The 17,218-nt window shown below is 34.7% G+C and overlaps 1 protein-coding gene across 5 annotated transcripts in view; it reads right to left on the reverse strand.

Annotated features, from left to right (window-relative positions):
* Window positions 1–12,977, reverse strand: part of TNNI3K (TNNI3 interacting kinase) — a 278,366-nt gene extending 265,389 nt beyond the window's left edge. For all 5 annotated transcript variants that reach the window (XM_047788640.1, XM_047788642.1, XM_047788639.1 and 2 more), the window contains exons 1-3: window positions 12,854–12,977; window positions 12,159–12,267; window positions 367–452 (exon numbers count right to left, since the gene is read on the reverse strand). In XM_047788640.1, the coding sequence (XP_047644596.1) occupies window positions 367–452; window positions 12,159–12,267; window positions 12,854–12,893 (235 nt within the window). In that variant the 5' untranslated portion in view covers window positions 12,894–12,977. The remainder of the gene's footprint in view (window positions 1–366; window positions 453–12,158; window positions 12,268–12,853) is intronic.
* Window positions 12,978–17,218: the final 4,241 nt, after the last annotated feature.

The following is a 17,218-nucleotide window of genomic DNA, read 5'->3' on the forward strand; positions in this document are numbered from 1 at the left end:
CAATTGCTTGATGGTATTTTGGGTAATGCTTTAAGTGCTTCTGAATTTAACCTAATCTATGACTAGCATGCCCAGCACTCAAAATGCTTTTTTAAAAATATCCAAGCAAACTAATTGACTTGGTTCAAGGTAGGAGTGCAACAGGACTTAAATTTATAGCTAAATCAATTGGAATATCTGCCTGGAAGTTAGTTACTTCTTCAACTGAAGGTTTTCAGGCTTCTAGGGACAAAGCAAAAGAGAAATTTGAGTACCAACAGAATTATCTTATAGACTATTAAGCAGTTCAAATCACTGACCGTATATACATATATCTTACATATACATAAAATTTATAGCTTATAGTGTATTGTTTTAAGTACTCACCTCCACAAATGCAACATAAATGAAGTAGAGATAGACCATTTTCTGTGCGGTAATTTAAATTGACCTTACTGAAGGCATCATCAGAACTGAAAAAAAAATTTTTTTACAGGTGATTATAAATTTCATCTTTTAGTTTATCATTTTTATTTGGAAAACTATAATAGGGACTCTTGTTACTACAAATTCAGAAATATATCTTCTAGGATTCTTTTGTACCTAGAAAAAGGATTGAGAATATACCTGTACCTGAAGAATAAGTAAAATCAAGAGAAAATAATATTAAAACTTTGAAAGACCAAGTTTAAATTAGAGACTCTCATACAAGTTCTAAGATCTATGCATAGTTTGAACTTCTCAGGGCACCCTGATGAATTAAAATTTATGTATAAATAGAAAACACAGAAATTTGAAAGTAAACTCATTTCTCTCGCAGTAAAAACCTCATCTATTTATGGAAAGTTTCAAGAAATTCTCTCCAAAAAGAAAAAAAAAATAGCATTTGATAAGACTGGAGAAAGGAATACAAACCCAAAGTATTACAAATTTTGCCTGAAGCAAAGTTTCCTTGTACTCTGCCTGGGTCAGATATCACAGATAAAGAAGGTCTAAACTCTGCTAGGGTACTATGATACAGTCCCAGGTGAGAAAAGAAGTCGTGTTAGTGATTCAATTAATAAAATCCTTGCTTTTGTCTGAACAAAGGCCATTGCCCCAGAAGGGCCCTAAAGAGCCATAGGTAGCCTTTGAAAAAAATGTAAAGCTAAAATTCTTGACCTCTTGAGGTCACTGGTACTCCCAGGACATTTTTCAGTAGAAATTATATCATATTTTAGCCTCCTAGGTTAATTTCCAGCTGCCTCCTGCCTATTTAAATTTCCAGCAGCTTTAGTGAGATAGCATAGTCTTTGGTGAATGAGCCTTCCATATCATTTGTAAAGTACTTACACTTGAAAGGTACTATAAATTCAGGACATTAGCATCAAGGCACCCAGTTAGGAATTTCAAAAGCTAATGGAAATTTTAAAATAGAAAAAGAAAAGGTGTTATTCTCTAGTGTGCTGCTAAAAAGAGAAACCTCTAATTCTAGGGATATCAAAGGATCTCAGTGAAATCCTTTAATTAGTGATGGCAAGTCCAGTGGTTTGTTTTCATTGACATGGGGATATTCCAGTACTTTCCCACCCTTCTAACCTTCTTGCTTTCCATGTTCAACTTCCCAGTAGCAAAGTCCATAGACGTGCTAACTTAATATTGAGAAATGTACCTCAGCTGGCTTTAGAATGCTACATGGAGACATAAAGTAAACTCCAAGAAGTCATTTTTACAAATGTTGGTAATATGATATAGCAAGGAACCCAGGATTTCATGAAAAATAGTTAAGAATTTAACTTACTTTTGTCTGCATGTTCTGCCAGCTCAATAAACAATGCAGAAAAAAAATTCTGATGAAAATACCGCTGTTTTAAATGTCTACTCAAATGAGCCTAATAGGAAATGGTATAACTATTTTATGATATGAACAATAAGTTTACAAAATAATACGGTTCTTGGAAATATGTGGCCTTTGCCTTAGCTAGGCATCTAAATTCTCAAAGCCAATTATATTATAGGTGTCTTGGAGAAGTTCAACTAAATAGGTAGTACTAAACAAAGAACACTCAGCAGCTAAGATTTGGAAATGCATTTACAGAAGTCTTCTCCATGGTTATAATTTCAAATAATACAGGTTTTCTAAAGAGCTGAACTCTCTTTTTAAAGCTAGTAGATTGGATTTTTCTCTTAAAGTTTGCAGGAAATTAGTGTCCATAAATAAAAAGAGAAAGAACTATTGCTATAACTAGCAACTGAAGATGTTGACTGATGGTGATTCAGAAACTCTGAGTGGCTTTGGCTTTTCTTTCTTGGTCCTCCCATTATCCAGCAAATGAAAAACACAATAAGAACACAATACAGAAAACAAAATATTGGAGTAGGGCAGGAGAGGGAAGGCTTCTGCTAAATGTAAAGAACTATATAATCTTCAGCCTAAGAGAAAAAGAGAGAAGGAAGTACTTTCTTTTCAGCTAACTAAAATGAACTGAATGTCAAATACTGAAAGAAGAAAAAGCTTGAGAGCTCCTCTGTAGTTATAAACCCATGAGAAAAATTAGTTTTCCAGTTTGTATCTCTAATATTATACAGCAATACCTGCCATATTTTGATGCTTTAAAAAATGGAAAAAATCCGATATCAGCAATATAGGTACTTAAAATTTGGTCCTGATATTTACACCGGGATTGAAATCCTACCTTGTTCCTGTCTTTTAAATAGTGTTTATTCTTTTTTCTCCAATTTGGCAAGTTATTTAACCTCCTTAAGCCTCATATTTTTCAGTTATAAGATGATTAAAATGATAGATGTAACGTTGTGTTTTTGTGAGGAATAAATAAAGTTAAAGCTTACTACAGTACCTGGCACACAATATGTTATCATTACTATTACTATCAAGTTTACTGTGAATGTAAAACTTTCCTTTTTTGGTCTAAGTCTTGATAGAATTTCAGTACAATTTGCAAACCAAGTTTTACCTTTTCAACCTCACACACTGCACAACCTATAAAATTTCCTTATTTTGACCATCATTTCTATAGATATATGCATTTTATGCTCACTCTTAGGCTCCTAGAAAGTATCTGATCCAGTCTTCACATATTTTTTAAAATAGCCACCAAGTTGTTACTGCTGTAACATCTACCTAGCACCTATCAGTGATTCAGAGCAACTGCTAGAATCATACTTTTATGATACAAGTCCAGCAACATCATTACTATGGGGAAGCTATTTTCAACAGTGAAGGTATTAAGAGAACAACAAAAATCTAAGGGAGGGGAAAGAAAGGTTGTGCTGAAAATCATTGTATTGAGAAGGCAGACTCAATTGCTTTCTTATTCCATGATCTAACTTTGACGATGCACTCAATCAATCTGGCCCAACAACTACTGAACACCTACTATGTGTTCCACCTCTGTTCTTTTTTTTTTTTTTTGTGGCATTTCTTGGACCGGTCTCGCGGCATATGGAGGTTCCCAGGCTAGGGGTCTAATCGGAGCTGTAGCCACCGGCCTATGCCAGAGCCACAGCAACCGTGGGATCCGAGCCAAGTCTGCAACCTGCACCACAGCTCACGGCAACGCTGGATCCTTAACCCACTGAGCAAGGCCGGGGATCGAACCCTCAACCTCATGGTTCTTAGTCAGATTCGTTAACCACTGCACCATGACGGGAACTCCCTCCATCTCTGTTCTTCATGCTCATTTCAGGTTGTTTTCAACAGTCTAGTCAATAAAAACTACTCACTAATTCCTGGATCCTTTAAATGCATCGGTCTTAGGAATATACATACTAGGTAGAATCTTGCAACAGACCCTAGTGTTAGTTCTAATTTCTAATGGTCCAAGTAGCTTTGCAAAGAAAGATAAGATACTAAAGTCCATTGCTTTATTAAAAAAACAAAAACAAAAACACTGAGGAGTTCCCACTGTGGCTCAGCAGGTAAAGAACCCGACACAGTGTTTGTGAGGATGCAGGTTTGATTCTTGGCCTCGCTCAGTGGGTTAAGGATCCAGCGTTGCCATAAGCTTCAGAATAGATTGCAAGTGCAACTCAGATCTAGTGTTGCTGTGGCTGTGGTGTAGGTTGACAGCTGCAGCTCTGATTCGACCCCTAGCCTGAGACTTCCACATGCTGCTGGTACGGCCATAAAAAGAAAATGAAAAACAACCACAACAAAACACTTAATGAATGTCTACTGTTTATATATATAGAATTGAAAGCATGAATTATATTAGAGAATTTTTATTTAATAATCATTTTTTAACTAAATCCTACACTAAATTTGACCATTCATAAGTGAGTCATTTTTCATAAGTGAATCATAACTGAATCAATCTGTATACAATCCTACAGAGTTCTTTGTTGAAACTGAGATGCAGTCTGTTACTTTTGTTCTTCCCTTGAATTCTGTTCTCCTTGAACTCATACAACTTTCATTAATGCCAACAAAATGAATAAACAGAGAATAGACCCCCACAGTGTTTGGCAGTCAAATGCAATTTTAACACTAAAATTTTTATCTTAACTTTAATAACTGGTAGGTAATTTTTAATGAGAGTTACTTTGGGACTATATTTGAATCCTAATTCTCACTTCCCGTAAACTTCTTATCCAACATTTCTATTTTGATACATGCAATTAAAAAATTCAGGATTTTAAAGCAATCATTCCCAGGAGAGATATTTCATTTTCTCATCTTTTGCCTCCTCTAAAGGAACTGTGTATGTCAAACTCACTGCCAACTGAGCACCACCTATGTATTCTAATACCCTAAGCTCAATTTGTTTTTTAATTTCCCCTTACATTTTTCATCACCTGCCATGCCAAACTGTAACCTAACATATCCTAATGAGTTCACAGTACTTGCTGGGGCATGAATGAAGTTCCTAATTAAAATGAAGTCACAATTATGACTATATTTCTGATAGTAAATTTTGTCCTTAATCATTAAAAATGGTAGTTTTGTGCCCAAAGGTTACTCTCATTCTTGTAGCATAATGAACTCTTTCCTTAGCCTTTACCTTTTATCTGGAAAAGTATGCAGTTCTGTGATCCAATTAAACTTCTCACGACCTCATCCTTTCAAGAAGATATTTGACATGATCAGAAATGGAAACTTATTAAAAAGTAACATTTGAACACTTTGGCCAAAGCCAAAATGTTCAGTTAGGTAGATATATTTCTTAAATTAATTCATTGGCTGAAATGTAGGTAAAGGCCAAGAAAGTAGAAAGAAGGTAAAAATTTTTTATGGATCATCTAGATTCCAAAATTGATAATTTAGGTTTAAAATGGCTGGTTATAACTTCTTGTGTAATTCTTGATGGCTGAAAAATCATCAATAAGATCTGTTCCCAAGATATAGCCACAAAAAATATCCAGGAACATATTTGTCTGCTATCTCCCGGATCAAATTTTCAAACAATTTGAAGCATAGCCACTCTTTCACTCATACAATAAATGATTACTGAGCTATAGTGGCAGATAAAGTAAAAACACTTAAGGATGGTGAAGTTGGGATAATACTAATTCTTACATCATTGTGTTATTGTGAGGTTTAAATAGATTAGACTTTTGTAAATATCAGCTGTTATAATTATTTTTATCAAAGCACTGAAAGCATTGTATTGATTATTTTAACTTTTTTATTGTTTTGCTTTGCATTTAAGAAGGGGGATATAAAAATAGGAAAGGAAGATGGAGGCAGTAAGGGATGAGAGGGATAAAGTGGGGACAGACAGTAAGTAGGAGTGAGGTACCAAGCTAGTGAGAAAGAGAGAGAGAGACTGGAACACAGTGAAAGGGACTGGGACACAGACAGAGACAGAAAGAGAGTTTGAGATCAAACTGCTTCATAAGCTTTTTATAAGATATTCTTATAAAATTATTATCCATAACTAGTTCTACCTGGACACGCAAGAAAAGGAATAAAGAGGTAGACAGTCTTGGGGCAATGTGAATTCTCTACTTTTGGGTTTAAGATCTTGCTGTTGTTTGTTTTTTGTTTCATTACTAATTAGCACAATCCTACAGAGTTCTTTGTTGAAACTGAGATGCAGTGTTACTTTGGTTCTTCTCTTGAATTCTGTTCTCCTTGAACTCATGCAACTTCTACCTACCAATTAGCACAATCCACCTACTAAACATGCCAAATAATCCTTTTACTCAATTTTATTTTTATAAGATGGAATTTTGTCCTTCAATATTCTACTTAACACCTTGATAGAGAATTTCACTCTTTCTAGGTAAGGTCCACTTCCAATGTTTCTGGAGCTATTCATTTTATAATAGCTAAATTTCATAACCAGTTACAGTTTTGAAAAAGAAGATTTTTGAAAGGTATTTCATTTGGAGGATAAAGATGATGGACTGTAGCTGGGCCCAGAGGAACTTCTCAGGGAAAAAATAAACAGGAAGGTACATCTCAGAAAAACTATTTTTTTCTCTTTTCTCTTTTTTTTTTCAATTACTCTAAATATTGCAACTGCTTTCCCATGGAACATAGCATTCTTTTGACTGCTTTTGTTCATTTATTAACCTACTTAATTTCAAAGGGAAATGTTACCATTATTGATCAAGGTATATCTACTCAATCCCAAAATAGATTACAAAGGAGAGGAAAAAAGGGTTCTTCTTATTTTATTGAAAAGTCATAGCATTGAAAAAGTATTACTTCTTTGGAGTCTCCTCATAGAGGTTTATGTTTCATGCTACAGATTAAGCAGATAAAAAGAAGGCTTGGCAATGAAATCAGAAAAAAAAACATAGTTTTAAAATTTCTAAAGGCTTAAAAACATTGAAACAAAACAATTTAATTTGGAAGCCTTTTAAAAGTTGCATGTGGAAAGCCACCATGTAAGTGGTTTTCAAAGATCATGGAAGGGTTCATTCACCACCAAGGCGTAGGTGCAGCATGGTAAAATACATGCTTCTATTCCCATATGTAGGGACAGTTCTAATACACAGGACATAGTACAATTGTAGAGTGGCATGGGGAAAATGAAAAGTTTTCAAAGATAATGCATATCCATACTGCTTTACCCCTCCCAGGTTGAAAGCTAAGGTCATAAAAAGTATACATTTGAAATTAAGGACATTTGGGTGCAATCCCCAGCCAACCATTTAGGTTGTATAACCTAGTTCATGCCAGTTAATTTGATTAACTTTGTTTTCTTCAGGTATAAAATGGTAACTGCAATACCTACTCCAGAAAGATGTGACCATAAACAATGACAACTGGTTTTTAACTAACATTTTTGAGTGTTTACCATGTGCCAGTCATTGTGCTCAAAGCACTTTACATATACACATTTCCATTTAAGATTACATGAGCTAATGCATATTAAAATACCTAATAGCATGCCTGGCATATGGTAGGCACTAAGCTGTTAATTTGTTTTCCTTTCAAGTGCTATGAAAATAGGTATTACAAGTAAATACAAATATAAATAATGCTAAATAGACAAAAAAAGCTGTCTTTAGTGAGTATATACACCAGAGGTTAGACAGACCTGCGAATGGATTAAAAACAACACCAGATAATACGTGCTATTATACTGATAAACATAAAGATTATTTCCACAGGGGAGGAAATAATCACACAATGTACTCCAGTGTACAACTTCTGTCTTTCCTTCTGCCTCCTCTATTTCTTCATATCTTCCAATCTCTTATCCATTATTTCAACAAATGTTCAAAGTCATGAGTAAATGCAACTGTATTGTGGAAGATGAAGGAACATTCAATTTCCACTCGTTTTCTTGCCCAGATCAAACTCTCATTTCAAAGATGCTATAAACTGGCATAAGTAAGATAATGGTTTAGTTGTTTTTGTCTTTAGTAATATTTATACTTCTCTGTACTATATTGTAGGTTAAAGCTATACCCAAAATATAGACTGTGCATTTGAGATGACATAAGCTTTGCTTTATCATGAAGAAAATCTCTTTTAATGAATGGGATTAGCGTCTATCATGAACGCTATAAAGAAACCTGTCAACAAACAAAAACAACCCAAAAGCCCCAGACAAACCTAGTGATCCTCCACTTATGACTCTAATATTAAATTCTTCTTTTTAGGTAACTTATACAGTTTTCCTGCCATGTACATGTTTGGAGAAAGCCTGATGTCAAGCAGCATAACACAGCTGTCTATCACAGAAGTACTCCTCACATTATAAAAAGAATCGAAAAAAGGAGAAAGAAGGATTCTAAGATTTAACACCTAAAATGTCCTAGAAACTCAATTAAATGTGATCTCATATATTGTGCTTAAACTTTCCAACTATTCTTAAAATGTTAGTGTGTGAGCCATTGAGTAAAATAACTTATACTCTGATTACCCCATTCTTCTCTTTCCTTGTCATCCATCATTTTATTCTAGAGAAAAGAAAATCCTTAGAACTTTGCCCTAGGCAGGATTGACTTTCTTTCCGATGATGCTATCTGCCTTGATGGAATCAGAGAAAGCAGAGTAGTCCGGTTTTGTTTGTTTGTTTTCTCCCTTGACTCTGTAGACCATACTAGTTGCCTGCTTTCTGTTTTCATGTTCCTCATCCCTTCATTGATATCACCTCAGGCAGAGTTCTCAGTGCAACTTAGATATCTTTCTAGAAGTACAGTTTTCAAACTTTAGCTGAAGTATGATTTTTAGCATGCAAAGTATTACCTGGGGAGCTTGTTAAAAATTCAGGTTTCTGGAAATCATCCCTAGAGATCCTGATTCCTTTGATATGAAGTGGAATCATGGAATATAAATTTTTTGCAAGAACTGCTGGCTACTTTACCATAGGAGGTCATTATCCCTTCGAGAAACAGGATTCTAGGCAGTGGGCAATTCTCTCCTCAGCCTCATTATTATTTCTTCTGGCTACTGGGACATCATTCTGTAGCCTCTATAATGGCTTCAGCACCAAACTACCAGTCTTCTTATGCTTAAAATGCCCTATTTGGAATTTGGAATTTGACATCCATTTTGATGACCCTTCTAACACTCTAGTCTGAAAAATTCTTCAAATATCTATTGATCACAATCTTTGAAAGTTATATTCCAGATTTTGGCATTATCTTGAATTGTTCTAACATTTTACATTTTTATTTTTGAAAACATCCTTTTGATATAAAACACTTTATCCTAACTTTCTCACTTCTTAACTTTTAATAAACTGTTTGTTACTCTCTTTTGATAATAAAGACTTCAGTCTTTCAAACTGCCCTTATGTGTCCAATCAATCATGATAATGTAAGCCTCCAATTATTCAATGCTTACTGCCCTGTACTCAGCATTTGACATCATTTTTCGAATGTCCTGTGAGGTCATTATTATTAACCTCATTTTACAAATTCAAATGAGACTCAAGATTAAGTAACATATCCAAAGATATATAGCTTGTAAATGAAAGAAACTGAATTTAAAACAAGTAAGGCTGTGAACCCTTTACACTGACACAGCTTTCTTACTCAACTCAGATAAAATGGTCAAGATGTTAGGTTTTCTTTTTTTTTAACTTTTTATCAATTTACTTATAAAGTGTAGTCTTTGTAATATACAATTCTGTGAATATATAATGAATACATAGAGTCAAGTAAACACCACTTAGGTAACATGCAAAATAGATCTTTCACTTTAAAAATTCCCTTAAAACATCTCCCAGTCAAATACTTTCTCCTCCTCCCAAATTTTGATCATCTGAACTGAACTCTTTCTCCTAACATTTAAGAAATGAGAAAACATTCCCTGAGAAGACTCTTTGATGATATCTATATAATTAATGTTGAAATGATATTATACAGACATACACCTAACAAAATATGTACTCCTCTTTATTGTCAACTGAATTCAATCTAATTTATTTGTATGCATGAATTTATTTATCTATTTACTTTTTAAATTTATTTTTTATTGTTATTTCCCCCAATACACTTTTTTTCCCCTGCTGTACAGCATGGGGACCCAGTTACACATATATGTATATATAATTTTTTTCCCATTGTCGTGCTGCATTGTAAGTATCTAGACATAGTTCTCAGCGTTACACAGCAGGATCTCATTGCAAATCCATTCCAAGAGCAATAATCTGCATCTATTAACCCCAAGTTCCCAATCTCTCTCCCTCTCTTCCCCCCCTCCCCCCCAGGCAACCACAAGTCTATACTCCAAGTCTGTGATTTTCTTTTCTGTGGAAAAGTTCTTCTTGCTTCCAGTAGCCTTTCCACAGTACTCATCCATTCTTGGTATATATCATTACTTAACTATGCTTTCTATCTGGAATGCTTTACAAAACCAATGAATAAATCAAGACATAATTTTTTTTTTTTGTATTTGAAAATCATCTTGTTTTTCCTTCCAGCTAGCACTTGTCATAGACTATCTTCTGTGAGTTATTTATCTATGTGTTTCCCCTCAACCAGATTGTGAACTTTGGGAGCAACAACTGGGGCATAGTAGGAAGAGGTCAGGCAGACTTCACTACAAATCACAGATCCAGCACCCAATGACCATATGATCTTGGTAAGAGTCAACATCTCTAGTCCTTAGTTTACTATACACCAGAATTAATATTATCTATCACACAGGGTCATGGTGAGTATTAAATAATGGTTTGCATTTGATTTGTCTGGAATAACACCTTGAATATAGCTGTCACAATATATTTGGAACTATAATCTCCCTGACACTGATTACTGCCTCTTACCCCAAATATTAATCAGCAAAAATGAGGTCACATTTATCACATATAGTGGAAATACAGGAAAAGTCAGTTGTCGCAGGACCTGTAGAAACAGCTGCTTGTTGCTGCTCTGGTGTGAGAAAAAAACCTGCATTTCAAGCTTAATCCTTAAAAGGACATGTCTGTTTAAATTAGCTTTGACATATTTGCACAATACTTCCCAAATTTAAAAGTAATAATAAATAAATGAGGTTCTAACTTTATAAAGTTGAGGGAAATCTCCAATTTAAGCACATTTCACTCAGCATATTTATGAGTCAATAAGAGCTGGAGGGCTTATGATTAAGTTCTACATTCATATCTCTTTTCCAACAAAATTAATATGTATGTATAAATCTATTATACCAGAGTGTCAGTCACATCTCTACAGGAATTTAAAGTGTTTTCCGTAAGTGAGCATGTGATAATTCTTGCAAAAGTCAGCCCAGGGTATCTCATCAGTGTCAAAACTGAGTTAATCATTTTGGGCTAAATAATATGGAGATTCAACTGTTTCCCAAACCATAAATTGAATACTTTGAAGGCCTTATTAACCCACTGGCAAATTTTATGTAAACTGTATTATACACTGGTAATTTCATTTGCTGGTTATATGAGCTTTGTATGTTTGCTATATCTGAAATTTCTTTTGAAAAATATCATGCCATTTGTCCATTGCTTTACTTATTTGCCAAGTAAAATAGAGAGCATTCTTTGTCATAAGTGCATTACATGAATAACTCAGCTATAAGTGAATATGGCTAATTGGCCTAGATGGAACTTTTCCTCAGTCAGTCAGCTAACTTAAATTGACGCTCCAAAATGCATCTAGTTTCTCCATGCCAGATTCAATTTCTCCGGAAGTTTGCTCGTTATATAAGGGCCCTGCCCCTCTTTTCTGAACATTTCATGTCTTACAAGGTTGTGATACTATGCCACATAGTATCTTGTTATCTTGTTATCATGGAACAAAACCCAGTGAAAGCCTGAAGCCAATATTACACATTGTTATATGATTGTTCAAAGGCAGAATGATACTCAGTTTCATTAAGGGACAACCTTTCAATGTCAAGCGACCAAAGAGTTTGTTAAAATTGGACTTACCCTTGTAGTCCAAAAAGAAAAATGTGACCAATATTCTCCCACCATTTGGGAAAAGAAGCCTTACTATTTGTCACTAGTATGTCTTACAAGAGCGATTTACTTCTAGAGAAGATTATTCAGATCAGCAACAGTTAGTATTCAAAGGCTACCCTTAGGTCCCTCTCTTTTTAAACTTTAGTGATGAGAACAGGGAAGTCATATTTTAAGGAAATAAGATATTTGCATTTTAGGGGCTATATAAATGGTCAGGAAGAGATAATCTTACATTTTAAGGCTTAGAATATGACCACTAACATATGAGATTACATAGGTTGTGTTTTAAAATACACATATATCTAACAACTAGAAAAGAGGGCACATACAAAGAAATAACTCTAACAAGTTTACCCAAATATATGCCTCAGTTCTGTAAGCTCTTTTTCTTTGAGCTGCAGGTCATCTTCTAATCTTTCTATTACAATAACATAAGATTCACTGACTTTCTTCTTCCATTCATCTAGTAAAGAAAAACAAATAGGATTGATTAATGGTTATGCTTTGCAAATGTAGATACAGAGCATAATGTACAAGTAATTAAAACTCTGTTCTTTATTCTGAACTCTACAATACTTAATTTAAATTACTGATTGTGACTTTATAATGCAGATGTTTATATTTAAAATGCAATCATATTGAATTGCAGTAATTAAGAACCCATTTGATATTGGATGATATATTTACATAGAAGAATATCTGACTTATTTCATTTGATTTTTATTGCATTATAATTATAGCAATCTCTAGTTGCTAGACATGAGTTCTCAGCATTTAAATACTACACACTTAAGATATAATCCTAAAATTCCTATATTCAGCAATATTCCATTTTTCTATAACATTATATCTAGTAACTAATATACTATTATAAGAAATTTTCTGATTTTTTTCTAAAGGCCTTTCATACAAAAATAATTTGAGTTCAGATAATCTTAACACTTTCACATATGTTGTCATATCCTCTGTATAAAAATTGACATTCCAGTGAAATGTTAATTATCTATAACTACTATTGAACTATATATTACATTTAAAGATATAATTACCAGTACAAGTTTGGGTTGGTCTTGATTTATAATTTCCCATTTGTTAGAAGTTTCTTCTTTCTCCCAGTGCAGTTCTTCAGCTTACAAGATTCCAAGTTCAAGTGCGGTGACAGTGCAGTTGAAAAATACTTTGATAGTCTGGCTAAAAATAAGCTGACTGTCAAATGAAATGTCATGCAACAATGACAAAGAACAAAATAGTTTATGCTTTCAAGGGTGAAATCATAAAGGGAACTAATCAGTCTATTTAAAAGAGCTCTATCAAAAATAATAGTAAATGTTTCCATACGATTATTTGCATCCATCAAATGATCACCTACTCATACAAATTTTGATGGGCCATTTCTTTAACAGGTAAGTCTAGAGAATAATTTAGTTGCATCTGGGGTTCACAAAGGACTGTTAAAATTACCTAGATCTTCTCTCAGGATCATTTCTCCTGAGCCAAAGAAATGGAAGTTGAAAGTTACTGGTGATAGAATTTGTCTCTAAAATATATATAAATAATGGAAACCCACATTCTATGACCTGCTACTAACAGAAACACATGTAAATTTGGCCTCTATTAGAGCTATAAAACTGCTTTTGTAAGAAGAAATTCTCAATGTAGACCATGATTAATTTACACCACATGCTGATTGTATTGACTCATAGATAAGAATCTAAGACACTGAGTTCTACAAACAGCAATTCATAAAATAACAATGACAAGAACATTAAGATTACAAATAATTAGATGGAATGCATACATTGTGCCTAGTCTAAATGCTTTACATATATTTTGTCACATATACCTCATACAATCCTGCAAGGTATGTATTATTCCCATAGTATGGATGAGAAAATCCAGATTTGCTAGTAGGTGGAGGAATCTGGAATCTATTTTGAGTCAATATGATTCTAAAGTCCAAGTTAGATATTGTTATTTTTTTGTAAGGCCACACCCATGGCCTATGAAGTTCCTAGACCAGGGATTGAATCCAAGCTGCAACTGTGACCTACACTGAAGCTGCTGCAATGTTGGATCCTTTAATCCACTGCACCAAGCCAGGGATTGAACCTGAGCCTCCAAAGCCACCAGAGCCTCTTCAATCATATTCTTATCCCTTTGAGCCATAGCAGAAACTCCTAAATAGTATTATTGATGTCTCCCATAATTCCTCTTTCATTCACCTTCCACTGATTTCATGGGGGCATTTTTCTTTGCATATGCATATTTCTATTAACATCAACTCAGAGTGTAATGGAAAATAAACGGAAAAAAAAAGTTATCTGATTTTGGAGTTCCCGCTATGGCACAAAGGGATTGGTAGCATTTGGGGAGAGCTGGGACACAGGTTGGATCCATGGCCCAGCACAGTGTGTTAAGGATCCAGCAATGCCAAAGCTGTGGTTTAGGTTGCAACTGCAGCTCAGATCTGACCCCTGGCCTGGGAACTCCATATGCCGCGGTGTGGCCTATGAAGAAAAAAAAAAAGTTATCTGATTTTAACTATATATTTCTTTTGGGTAAAGTAAGTATACCTAGAATAAATAAATTTAAATATTGACATTCACTATAGCCTTTTAAAGGCAATAGTTTCAATGTAATAGGTATGAATTTCATATTTATTATAGTTGAATGTTCATACAATTCTTTCTTTTTGAAGGAAATGCTTAGACACATTTGGTATTCCCCACTTGTTCTCAGCAAAGGTAATCTATGTTCCAGAGGATGGGTCTCCATACTGATCAGATATAGCTGGAGAACTAGGTATCTGACCTCCTGGGCTCCTCCCCTGGATTTAACTCTCCTACCTCCCCCTCAGGATATGTTTCCATGGCCACTGATGTCTGCTATGCTCTGAGGGTCTCTGGCTACTTAATCCAGGAACCCCTGCATTTTCCTTGTTTGAAGGTCAGACATCTTCAGATACAGAAGCTTTCTCTCAGCACTTCTGTGACCCCCATAACTTCAGGTCAGAAAATCTTTGTTGGCCCTGGACATGCTGCCCTCAGGCCCATTGGCCTAGGCACCTGACTTCCTCAGTGCTTGGTACTGAAGACCAAGCATTCTGTTGCAGTTCTAAAGACTGTACTGGATGGTCTTCTTGAGGAGGCTCGCAATCTCTCAGGGCTACACCTTGGGAAGTAATGCACCAGTTGCCCTCTCTCAGATTTCCCTAAAATTGATGGTTTTCATCAATCCAGAGGAACAGGGAAGGGGAGGGGGGTAGGACTCTACACCTTCTTGAGGACATCTAAATCTATTTTTCCTGATTCTCTTTCTTAGTTATTTCTCCACCACTTCAAATCTTAGACCAGCGTGTTTGTGTGTGTGTGTGTGTGTGTTTCCTCTACCAATGAAGGAAAAGTTAGTTCTTAAATCATATTGCATTATCTTTCTGATTTCCTCTTTGGTACATAAATTTAGTGCACTGATTTTTAGGATTTTTTTCTTTAAATTTTTGAAAATCATTTTATTCTCTCAGAAAGGCTGGCTCTTACAAATGAAAGCTTTAATTTTCAAAGCTACAATTTCTTCTATGACTTTGAAAATCCAATCAGGAACTCTATTGAATTTTTCTACACCCCAAGGCAATAAATTTTTGCTAAAAATGGTGAAAATGATATCTCAATACCTAAAATACTAAATGTTATTGAATTTCCTACTTCCAAAGGAGCACTGTCTATAAGCCCTTTTATGACTGTGAGTCTAGGTCATAGGTTTGAGGGAAATGGAGTAATTCTGCTGGGTGCCTTCAGGGAGGTGAAAAAGGATAGAATACGCAAATGATCCAGGTAAAAATTCTGCTATTCTTTCCTGAAGAATGCTGGAGGGAATCCAAATGGAGGCGGGAAATATTTTCCCCACCCACTCTGTACATTTCTGTAAAAATTATTTCCTTTTACCCTGAATTGTTAACGTACTCTAAATTGAACCCTACTCTTCTCGGTCCTCAGATTTCCAGAAATAGAGAAAGGATTATTATCTCACATATTATCAAAAATACAACCTAATTACAAAAGCGGATCACTTTCTCAGAGTAGATGCCAAGGAGATTTGATAAAAAAATAGAAACTGGGATTGCTTATTCTAGTTCTGTGAAAAATGTCATGGGTAATTTGATAGGGATTGCATGGAATCTGTAGATTGCTTTGGGTAGTATGGCCATTTTTACAATATCATTTTTTCTAATCCAGGAGCATGGAATATCTTTCCATTTCTTTACATCTTCTTTAATTTCCTTGATTAATGTTTTATAGTTCTTAGCATATAAGTCTTTCACCTCCTTGGCCAGGTGTATTCCCAGGTATTTGGTTTTTTGGGGGGTGCAATTTTAAAAGGTGTTGTGTTTTCATATTTCTTTTCTAAAATTTCATTGTTAGCATACGGAAATGGGACTGATTTCTGAATGTTAATCTTATATCCTGCTACTTTGCTGAATTTGTTAATCAGTTCAAGTAGTTTTTGGGTTGAGTCCTTAGGGTTTTCTATATATAGTATCATGTCATCTGCATACAGTGACAGTTTTATCTCTTTTCTTCCTATTTGGATGCCTTTTATTTCTTTTTTCTGATTGCTGTGGCTAGGACTACCAGTACTAGGTTGAATAACAGTGGTGAGAGTGGGCATCCTTGTCTTGTTCCAGATTTTAGTGGGAAGGCTTTCAGCTTTTCTCCATTGAGTATTATATTTGCTGTGGGTTTGTCATGAATGGCTTTGATTACGTTAGGGAATGTTCCCTCCATACCCACTTTGGTAAGAGTTTTGAGCGTGAATGGATGTTGGACTTTGTCAAATGCTTTTTCTTCATCTATATGATTTTTGACTTTTCTTTTGTTAATGTGGTGTATGACGTTGATTGATTTGCATATGTTGAACCATCCTTGTGTACCCGGGATGAATCCCACCTGGTCATGGTGTATGATCTTTTTGATATTTGTTGTATTTGGTTGGCTAAAATTTTGTTGAGAATTTTTGCATCTATATTCATCAAAGATATTCGTTGATAGTTTTCTTTTTTGGTGGTATCTTTGTCTGATTTTGGAATTAGGGTGATAGTGGCATCATAGAATGTCTTTGGGAGTGTTCCTTCTTCTTCAACCTTTTGAAAAAGTTTAAGGAGGATAGGCACAAGTTCCTCTTTGTATGTTTGTTAGAATTCGCCTATGAAGCCATCTGGTCCTGGACTTGTATTTGTGGGGAGTGTTTTTATGATATATTCAATTTCATTTCTAGTGATCGGTCTGTTCAGTTTATCTGTTCCTTCTTGGTTCAGTTTTGGCAGGCTGTAAGACACTAGAAAGTTGTCCATTTCTTCTAGATTGTCAAATTTGTTGGCATATAATTGTTCATAATATTCTCGTATGGTTTTTGGTATT

Source organism: Phacochoerus africanus, chromosome 8 (genome assembly GCF_016906955.1).
Source record: "Phacochoerus africanus isolate WHEZ1 chromosome 8, ROS_Pafr_v1, whole genome shotgun sequence".
In the NCBI taxonomy this organism is placed as follows: domain Eukaryota; kingdom Metazoa; phylum Chordata; class Mammalia; order Artiodactyla; family Suidae; genus Phacochoerus; species Phacochoerus africanus.